The following is a 10,395-nucleotide window of genomic DNA, read 5'->3' on the forward strand; positions in this document are numbered from 1 at the left end:
AAAAAAAAAAAAAAAAAAAAAAAAAAAAAAAAAAAAAAAAGGTGTCCATTTGCATGTAGAGACTGAACGACTCCAGAGGGTGGGGAAGAGATAGAGGATTCCCCACTTATTTTCCTGTATCATTGGCTTGAATCTAGCCCTAATCACACATCCTAAAGCCCAGAAGGGCTTAGTTGACCAAACACATATCAGCAAGTGCAAGATCGCAGTCCTGCTTCGAATGCCCAGGTGCTCACATCACAACTGGCAGCAATCAGGAACACACAGTAGGAATAGAGAATGACCTAACTTTTCACACAGGAGAGAGCGTGCTCCTGCCAGAGTTGCCACAGTGGCAGGCTGGCATCAGGGGACATTAGGAGGGCTACAACTAATGCTGTTTCTGGTTGTGACAGAGTTCAAAGGGTTGCATCTTTCACATTTTACAAGCACGACATTCTACAAAAACCATCTCCGCACTTGTGTTATGAATCTCTCAGTCTCTTTTTCTCCAATGACAACCTCCTTCGCTTTACAGCAGAAGGCAGGAAACAGTCATGGCGGCTTACTAGGAAGTGATCATAGTACCTAAAACCAAAGCAGTGACTCAGACCTGATTGTGTGGGGGGTGGCGAGCAACCTAGTTCTGATAAATAGGAGTTGAAGGCCACTCAACAGCCCACAATATTTGAACCAGAATATTCTATATAGGTTCTTCTCCTGTGCTCATCACTGCAATATCGAGCACATTCCAGCAGCAAAATCTGTGTTCACTAGCTTCAATTCAATTCTTTAATAAAAGGAAGTCAGAGGTGGAATGTAAAACTCCTGTAACACAAACAATGAGATATTCATTTTTTCCTAGGTAGGTTGATAGCTCAGGCATAACACGAGTATAATGAATAGCCCATCACAGGCAGTGGAGTGTCATATTGCTCCAATAAGAGAGCACAGAGGGAATAAGATAGGAGCATAATTCTGCATGTTACCGCAGATCTTAAGTTTTCTTTTAGACATTGTGGAGAATTAACAAACAAGTTATAAAGGAAAAGTTAGGGGCTATAAGGGTCATTATAGTCCAGGGTAGAGAACAACATTGTTAGGATCTGGGATCTGCCTGTAAACAGTGTTATACTGAGAGTTTTCTCTGTGGAAATACCTTAAATGGAGCACACTGCAATATTAAACCTCTGAGAAGAGAGGGGATACAGTGCTCCTAGAGATTTTATTTTTTTAAAAACCTACTTCCTATAAAAGGCACTTGTTTCAAGCACATTACAATCCGGGGTTTTTAATAATCCTTCCTCCAATCTAACAAAGGGAAAAAAAAACAGTCAAGCACGGGGTCTGGAACTGGAAACAGCATACAAGAGAGTCAGAAATTATATGACAGAAACGTCTTTGTTCCAAATTACAAGGGGCAATTGCCCCTTAATTGGCTTTCATCAGTATCATTTAGGGAAACTCTTAAACCTGAGATTTGGGCAGCTTTCTTTAAAGTAAGCAATCCACCACTATTTCTCTTTACAGCCCAACCTTTGAACAATCATTAACTAAACTCTGGTCTATTTTCTAGGTGGAATATATGGATTTTTAAGAGTCTACATGGCACACAAACATTTGAACCACAAATAAGGAGAAGGGTCACTAGTACAGAAATACTTTCTGAGCTTCAACACACCCGCCCCCCTTGCCCCTCCCCCTTTTGGGGGGGGCGCTAATTAGCTCTGTGGTATTCCCAGAAGAGCCATCTTCTAAAAATTAAGGCCAGACTCTTCAATTTTGTTTTTTAAAAATATTTTTGCATGTTTAACATTAGATACCTGCAGCCTGGTTTTTCCAAAAATGCTGAGCACTTCAAAAAAATAAAAAATAAAAAAAAATCAGGACACACATGTCTAAAGCTGCGCATGCAAAGTTGAGGAGCACTTTCAAGAATTTTAGGACTGAGTACCTGAAGAACAGTCCATGGCAGCTGCAGTTAATTCTGTGGCAACCCACTGCAGGTAGGTGTATAACAGTGCATTGTTAAATAATGGGAATCTGTCCATTTTCTTTAAAAGACCACTCTGAACAAAAACCCCTAACCCTTTGCCAAAAGAAATGAAGCCCATAATGCTTAAACCGACCACTATGTGTCTATTACTATGGTGATGAACACCAATATAAGAAAGGAGAAGATTTTATCAAGGAAATGGATTTCACTGTCAATATTCCACTAGCTTGTTGTATTAAAAATTAACTAACTAGCTAGCTAGCTGAGGTTTCAGAGGGTAAGTTTTTTCAGCTGGTGAAGATCACATCTTCCCTTGTTTGAAATGGTGCAACTACACTCCTTGCTGGCCACCAATTGTTCAAATCAGGGTTTATTCTCAGAATATTAAAGCCTCTCTCTAGACTGCATTACAATACTAAGCAACACACACCATCATATACTCCTACTTCAAGCATGACACTTCACTTTTTAAGAGTATATTCAATACAGTTCCTGGGAGTAAAGGAGTGAAAGGGGAGAGAGGGGTGGAGCCACTGATGAACAGATGCATCTTCGTATTTTTGTAGGGAACAGAAGTGTAATCTTAAAATGACACACAACGCAAAAGCAGACAGGTGCAGAAGCATGTTGAGTTAGCACCTTTGTTGTTTGCATCTGATCTTGATAAGACAGTTGTCTCCATTTTAAAATTCCCTTCTCATCCTTCAAGACAGAAAGTGATACAGCCACATGAAACACAGCTGTTCAAATTCAAATAGAAAAAGAACTTAAAAAAACCTAACAAACATGAAGAGGCAGATACAGGCCTGTTTGGCAGATTATTTTTTTTTGATAAATCTTAGAGAGTTAAAAAATACCCAAAACAAACTGCACTGTAATCAAAAAATAATCAAGCTCAAAAGGTAGTCACAAAAAATAAAGACTGTATTTTTCCTCCAAAGATCAAAATTATAACTAGTCTATAACTATAAAGACATTCATGTCAGACAGAAGTTCAGTGTCCAGAATGATTTTTTTGTAATACAAAAATCAGATACTGCAATATTTTTTCTGCCCAAAAATCCCCTTTGCTTAAACTGGTGAATTGTTCCCTCAACAAATTGTGTGAGTAACTTGCTTTCCCTACAACGTACAAAATTATTTCTCCACCCTCAGCTCATCTAAAGCTCTTCTTTTGTCCTCGTTAGTTTTGTTGCATGTTCCTCTACAAATTTACTCAAATGCTCTAAGTCTCTATTCCCGCCTTCAAATTTAATAGGGTTCTTTTTGTTGTTGCTGGGAGCAAAATAGATGGTGGGAAATCCTTCCACTTTGTAGTGATCATTTGTCACGTCATTGGCAGTAGCATCCATCTTGGCAATGACTAGGTTTTTCTGGTTCTTATATTTTTTAGCCAGCTCAGCGTATACAGGTTCCAGTTGCTTGCAGTGTCCACACCAGGGGGCATAGAACTCTATTAGGACATCAGTCTTTGGATCCATTACTATGGTGTCGAATGTTTTACCCACCACAATCTTCACAGGCCCTTTGTTATTTTTTGGTACTGGTTGGGATTTCACAATAGGTTTCAGTTTTCCTAGGGGAAAAAAAACAACAGAAAGTGAAATCAACAAGAGAGGCCACCATTAGACTGAATTAAGTCTTCTCTAGAGAGAAGCTTTAATATTCTGAGGATAAATCCTGATTTCAACCATTGGTGGCCAGCAAGGAGTGCAGTTGCACCAGTTCAAACAAGGGAAGATGTGAGCTTCATCAGCTGAATAAACTTACCCTCTGTTTGAAACCTGGGTTAGCTACTTAATTTTTTAATACAACAAGCTAGTGGAATATGGATGGTGAAATCCATTTCTTTGATAAAAATCTTCTCCTTTCTTATATTGGTGTCTATCACCATAATAATAGACACATACTGGTTCATTATACTAGCAATGAATATGAATAAAGGACTGCTGTCATTTGAACATACATATTTCATGAGCAAGTATAAGAAAATTTGGGGCTTACCAACCCTTTCAAGTGACTGACTGACACACACACAGTGTGTTAGTACGTAGCTAGAATTGTCTAAATGCCACTGTGTAGTCTGAGCAACACAAAGTTAACGAAGATACAAATGTAAGAAGGGGGCAAGAGATAGACAGGTGATAGCTAACACAGTTCTGTTTCAGAAACAGATCCAGGAGGAGGGGTGTGGTGGGGAAGAACAGGACAAAGAACACCCAACCACCACCAAAACAAAAAACCCAAAAGACACAACCTGCCCCCACGTGCGCACAGTCCCTTCACCACCCCCACAGATCACCAACTCTGTGTTTTAAGTTTTTTACCTTTTTTGAATGCCAAAATGAATTCCCTGAGCACATCAGAGTCAAACTCCTCTGGTTCCATGGCATATTTCTTGCCACCCTCATCCAGGATTGCAGCGTTAACATCTTCCCCACTGTCAATCAGCCCCAGATCCTTTATTTCAGAAGAATAATCTTCCTCATCAGAAATGGCAAAAGTATATTCAGGGAAGTCTTTGGCTACCTCTAAGACTTTGCTTCTCCAGTACTGGGTAGCTGAAATCACCAGAACACAATAGGATTAGCAATTTCTCTCTTCCCCAAAGGCAATTATTTTGGGGGATGCTCACGAGAGTTAAACTCACCAACACGATAATCAAAACTAAAGTCTACAGTATAGTAGACAACCACTACAGGACGCTTAGCATATCTCTTAGCATCATTGGAGGTTTTGCGATGACCAACTAGTGGCAAAGCATGTTTTGCCACGTGATCCTTTATTTTAGACCCATCGGTAGAATCCTGTTTAAAGTAAAAAGAGTGCTGCACTTAGTTTAAATAAATAAATAAAATGTCAAGTTGTACATTTCTATTATAATACAGATGTATTTTGTATACAAAACATGCACAATAAATCTCTGAGGTCCTTGAACAGGAGAAGTAGTTTATGCCTTCAGTGTGGCCTCATGAAGCCTTTGGAGGTGGAAAAGGCACAATTAGAGTGATTTCATGCCATTTTAGGAGGCAAAAAAAAGCTGGTTCCATTCTCATTCGTGTAAGTAAGAGAAGGAGTAACTCCATTGAGGTCAATGGAGTCACACCAGCATAAAACCAGAGTGAGGACAAATCAGTCCCACTGTAATTAAACCAAAAGTAACAGTTAGAGTCTGATCCAAAGCCCACTAAAGTCTGTGGAAAGATTCCCATTGGCTTCAGTGGAGCTTGGATCAGGCCCTTATTATCTTAAGGAAATATCTAAATTAACTGGACTATTAAATTCCAATTGGAGGATATGAACTGCTCATGTATATGAATGAAAAGGGTCTTCATACATACTTGTAATCAAGCAAGCAGACTTCATTTTTCCTAACAGCCTGGAAAACTACTCACTTTAAGATCCAAAACATTCATTTTGGGCTCATGTTTTGACTGAAATTTTTCAGGTTGCATGACGACCAGTTTTCCAGGAGTCACTTTCAAGAATTTTGCGATCTCACTGCTGAAGGTGTGGTGAAACTTGTAATCTTCTCTTAAGCCATTAGCTGAGAAATTAAGGTGGGGGAAAAAAAAAAAATTAGCAACTAAAAGCTACTGCACCTGAGGGCTTGTTGACATGGCCTTGCAATTTGGTCTACGGTGTGTACCAAAGTGCTGCACTGTAACTCCCCCATGTGGAGGCTACAGGCATGAATTTAGAGGCTCCTAGTTTGCATTAATTTAATCCTCTTCAAACAGGATTACATTAATGCAGACTAGGAACCTTTTAGGTCATGCCCACAGCAGGTTTAAACTAAACTAGTGTAAAATGGTGAATTCTCTGTAAGTCTTTAAATGATGACTGGAGGACTTTAGTAACTCAACCAGAGATTAGGACCCTATTACAGGAGTGGGCAGGTGAGGTTCTGTGGCCTGCAATGTGCAGGAGGTCAGACTAGATGATCACGATGGTCCCTTCTGACCTTAAAGTCCATGAGCATCCACACAGGAGTTAAAACACAGCATTTTTTGGCACCCACCCCGCACCCCCCCTCGGTAATCCAAACTTCAGGGCAGTGTAGACATAGCCTAAGATTAAAATCCTTTAACTCTAGTTTATAGAAATTCTCCCCTTGCCCCAAGATTTGGAAAGTAGAGGCATCTTAGAGACTAAACTTTTAGAACTTTATACTGCCTCAGGTATTACTATATTTCCACCCACAGGTGAGAATCTGGAGACAAATTTAGCATGCACCTTCGACTGCGCCTCACCTGAACTCTGCCCACCAATCTATTTATTCTAGTATTCCAAAACCCTGAGCAACTTCAAATAGCTGCTTTATAATATTTATTTTAATATATTTTGGAATAGGCACCTTTCAAAGTAATATTTGTGGCTCTCTCCCAAATGAGAGACAGTGCAACAGTTTGCTGTGTTGGAATGGCCAGATTAATTGTGAAGCTGTACTGTCATGCAGGTGATCAGAGCAGTAAGAGCTAACAAGTATGCTTTGCCATGGGGAGAGGAAGGAGGGAATGTCTTGCTGCTCTCTATCCCCCTCAGGTTGCTGCCAAGAGCGGCATTGACTGGTTCAAATGATCTGTGTCCAGCCTTCTCCACCAAAGGGAGGGAGGCAGTAATGCTTAGCCTCTTGTATATTTAAATACTGCACTCCTCCCAGAGCACTGAATAGGAGTAACTGGATTGTCAATGATCTGTACTGAGAGACTGGAGAGAAGAGCACCCATCCTCAATACTTCCCCCTTCCTCTCCACTCCCAGCCACCAAGGTTGAGCCTCTATTCTCCAAGCTTCTTCTCCCTCCCCTGAGGAAAGTAAGACCCTTCCCACCACTCTGACTTTGAGCTTCCTCTGCACCCCACTGTCCCCACCCGGTGCTCATACACCCCAACTCATTAACTGCCTCTCAGCTACCAGCCTTGCCTCTCCACACACTTGTACTGCTGGTTCTAGATCAGTTCTCCTCCCACACCTTGCCTGACCTCCTATTGCAGCCATACAGCCTGCTTCTTCCCACTGGCTCCCTACTCATGGAAGTGTGAGGCAAGTGTCATCTGGAACAGTCAAGAGGGAGGCAGCAGATGTCAGCAGGGCAGGCAGGGGAGTGGAGAGGTCAGGATTGGTCTCTCTCAAGAGTCTTAGAGTACGTCAGCTACCAGCAGACAGAAATCCTCCCTCCTTCCCTGGCACTACGCACCGCAGAGTTGTCCCAAAGTATTACGAAATAGCTAGTCCTCAGAGGACCTCTACCTGAGATGTTAGCCAGTTTCCTAAGGATTAAAGATAAACTGAAAAGCTAAAATAAAAATTAAACTCAGAGCAGAAATAGGTGAACACTCCCCCTAGGCAGTCCGTGGGAGAACACAGAAATGCCTTTAGCTTAGTATTTGAAAAATATAATTTACCAGCATCTTGATACAGCTGGTAGGCTTTGTCCATCTCTCCATTAAAGATGCCAATGATTATGACATCATCGCCATCCTTCAGAAATTCTTGTACCTGTTTGGTAGCCTGAATCTGTTTGGATGGAGGACCAGCCTGGTCAATCATGTAGTCAACAATACCTGGGACAAAAACAAAAAAAGGTTATTCAGAAGTTTTACTTGAAAGCAAGGTTCAGGTATTGTGCCTCTGAGGCAATTTCCATCTTGTAAAGACCACATTTCAGTTGGAGATCAAGCTTTCTAAACAGATGTACTACAGCAACAACAACAAAAATGCTGAATGATCAAGATTTAGGCCCTCTAATTTCAAGTGTTCAATTTAGGACTGCTTTTCAGAAGAGCTGAGCAACTGCTACTTCTACCAAATTCAATTGATGTTGCGATTACTTGGCTCTTCTGAAAATCCAAGACCCGTTTCTTTGAAATTGAGCATCCAAAACACAAGACGCCACCTGAAAATGCTGACTTTAATTCCTCCTGAGTTTTAACCTAGTTAAGAACAGCACTCAACACTGTCAGCACTTAAGTGAGACATCTCTGTGTAGCGCAATGGCTGCCCATACTGGCACTGCTGTGTCACCTATATTCAACTTCTTGTTTTTGTAAACTGGTTTGAGTTGTCTCCCATATGAAAAGGTGCTGTAAGTAGGGCCCTACCAAACTCATGGTCCATTTTGGTCTATTTCACGGTCATAGGATTTAAAAACCCCCCATAAATTTAATGATTTCAGCTATTTCAATCTGAAATTTCACGGTGTTGTAATTGTAGGGGTCCTGACCCAAAAAGGAGTTGGGGGGGAACGGGGGGGGGAGGGGGGAGAGAAGAGGTCACAAGGTTATTGTAGGGGGCGGGGGGTTGTGGTACTGCTACCCTTACTTCTGCGCTGCTGCTGGTGGGGTGCTGCCTTCAGAGCTGGGCACCCGGCCAACAGTCGCCACTCTCCAGCCACCCAGAAGTAAGGGTGGCAATATCGCGACCCTCTTAAAGTAACCTTGTGACAACACCCCTGCCCCCCCGGCAACTCCCTTTTGGATCAGGACCCCCAATTTGAGAAACGCTGGTCTCCCCCCGTGAAATCTGTATAGTATAGGGTAAAAGCACAGAAAAGAACAGATTTCACGGGGGGAGACCAGATTTCATGGTCCGTGACGCGTTTTTCATGGCCGTGAATTTGGTAGGGCACTAGTGATAAGACCCTGGGTTCTGTGAGATTCAGTTAATCCTGTTAACCTAGGCAAAGGAGAGAATGCAGTTTTCCATGCCCTATCACTCCAGCTACACCAACAGCAGAATTTACACAAGATTTTTTCAAAATGTTTGTGGTTCATCCTTCCCTCCTCCCCCAGCCCCCCCAATTCTAACTCAAAATAGTAAGACCCGTTACCATATTTTTCTCGTGGGCCATTGTAGTCAAAAGGCTTGCCCTTGCGGAAGATTTTCAGAGTTGGATAGCCAGAGACGTCAAACTTCTTTGCGAGATCTGTTTCAGCAATGGCATCCACTTTAGCTAGGGGAATTGGGGGGGTGCGTTTGCTGAGTTCCTGGGCAGCCTTCTCATACTCTGGAGCGAGCCTTTTGCAATGTCCACACCTAAAGGAAAAAAAAGGGAGGGGGCGAGAGGGCAACGATATTTTATAGGTAACAATATCTAGTATGTGCTTATCTTATCTTCCAGGCATGTGAAGTGGGGAAATTCACATTTCCAGAATGGAAAATAAGTAGGGATGTTACATTCTTAATTTTTCCCCCCAGTGACTCTTCAGAGAGGTGCTTTCTTAATGAACGCTGTACCTGACTTGGTTTTAACCACATCACGACATGCCCTCAGCCTATTAAAACATGGAATATCTCAGGGAGGATAAGTTGCACACAGAGTTACTCCTCTAGCTTTTCACCTGCTGAGAACTAGATCTCAGCAATGGATTAAGTTTTGAGTTTAAAGTGACCAATGATTTGGTCATAGCCTGTAGGGAGGGGAAAAAACAAAAACACAAACCACAAACAGCAAAACCACAACAAATAGCAGCTAACTTTTTCCTCAACAGATGCTCAGGACTGGAGTAACGGGGTGATAAAAGTCAGACATGAATCATGTTCTAGTGTTGCCAAACACTATGCAAATATCTCCAGGTCTATGTGGCTATCTTCAATGCTACCTCCCCACCCCTTTCATGAGGAAGAGCTCTTTAAAATATCAAGTTCAGTATAAGGAGTATTCCCATTTAAATACACAACTCATTCAAAACAGAATACCATTCTAAGGATGCTGTCAAGCAAGCAAGTCATTTTAAGAAGGGATAGGTTTATAGGAAAACTAAATTTGACAGGTGGAGGCCCCCGGCTGCCCCTCCCTTCCAGTTTCACAGCCATGCCACATCTGTGAAAGAGGAGAAATTCGCATTTTGTCTTACCATGGGGCATAGAACTCCACCAGCATTATGTCAGCATCATTCACTACTTCATCAAAGTTATCTTGGGTCAACACCAGTGTAGCTTCTGGAGGAGGGGTCCAATTTGGATCAGAAACCTCTTTAACTTTAGCCACAATTGCTGAAAGACAATTGAATACACAAGTTCGTAATGCTGCATATCCATGACACCTGTATCTTTCCTAGTGCTGTAGTGTCAGTCTATGAGGAAGATTTGAGATCAAGAATTTGAGACATGAGTGAGTATTGTCTTGGATTGAGCAGGACCAAGGAACTCCTGAATTCTAATCCTCGCTATACCCTTACTTGTTTGGGCTCCTTTTGTGCCTTACTTCCTTGTTAATGGACCCCGTAGAAATGCAAACAATAAACAAAAAGTCAGTATTTCAATTCAGGCTCCTCCAGATTTATAGAGCGCAAATACAGTACATCGCAACAAGTTATTTCAGTGTCTCCTTTTCTTATTGAACATTTTGGAATGACAGCTCTGGAAGAGCCAGCTTTTCTCCCAGCCTGGACTGAAGTACAGTAACATCTCCTTAAG

General features: G+C 41.7%; 1 protein-coding gene across 1 annotated transcript in view; it reads right to left on the reverse strand.

Annotated features, from left to right (window-relative positions):
- Positions 1-2,877: 2,877 nt before the first annotated feature.
- LOC113407019 (protein disulfide-isomerase A4-like) overlaps positions 2,878-10,395 on the reverse strand; it is a 21,846-nt gene continuing 14,328 nt past the window's right edge. Inside the window, exons 4-10 of the mRNA XM_026654098.1 lie at positions 9,834-9,972; positions 8,807-9,012; positions 7,383-7,541; positions 5,371-5,522; positions 4,626-4,782; positions 4,303-4,536; positions 2,878-3,551 (exon numbers count right to left, since the gene is read on the reverse strand). Of these exons, the coding sequence (XP_026509883.1) occupies positions 3,136-3,551; positions 4,303-4,536; positions 4,626-4,782; positions 5,371-5,522; positions 7,383-7,541; positions 8,807-9,012; positions 9,834-9,972 (1,463 nt within the window). The 3' untranslated portion in view covers positions 2,878-3,135. The remainder of the gene's footprint in view (positions 3,552-4,302; positions 4,537-4,625; positions 4,783-5,370; positions 5,523-7,382; positions 7,542-8,806; positions 9,013-9,833; positions 9,973-10,395) is intronic.

The sequence above is a fragment of the Terrapene carolina genome, unplaced genomic scaffold (genome assembly GCF_002925995.2).
Source record: "Terrapene carolina triunguis isolate 2854851 unplaced genomic scaffold, T_m_triunguis-2.0 Scaffold180, whole genome shotgun sequence".
NCBI lineage: Eukaryota > Metazoa > Chordata > Testudines > Emydidae > Terrapene > Terrapene triunguis.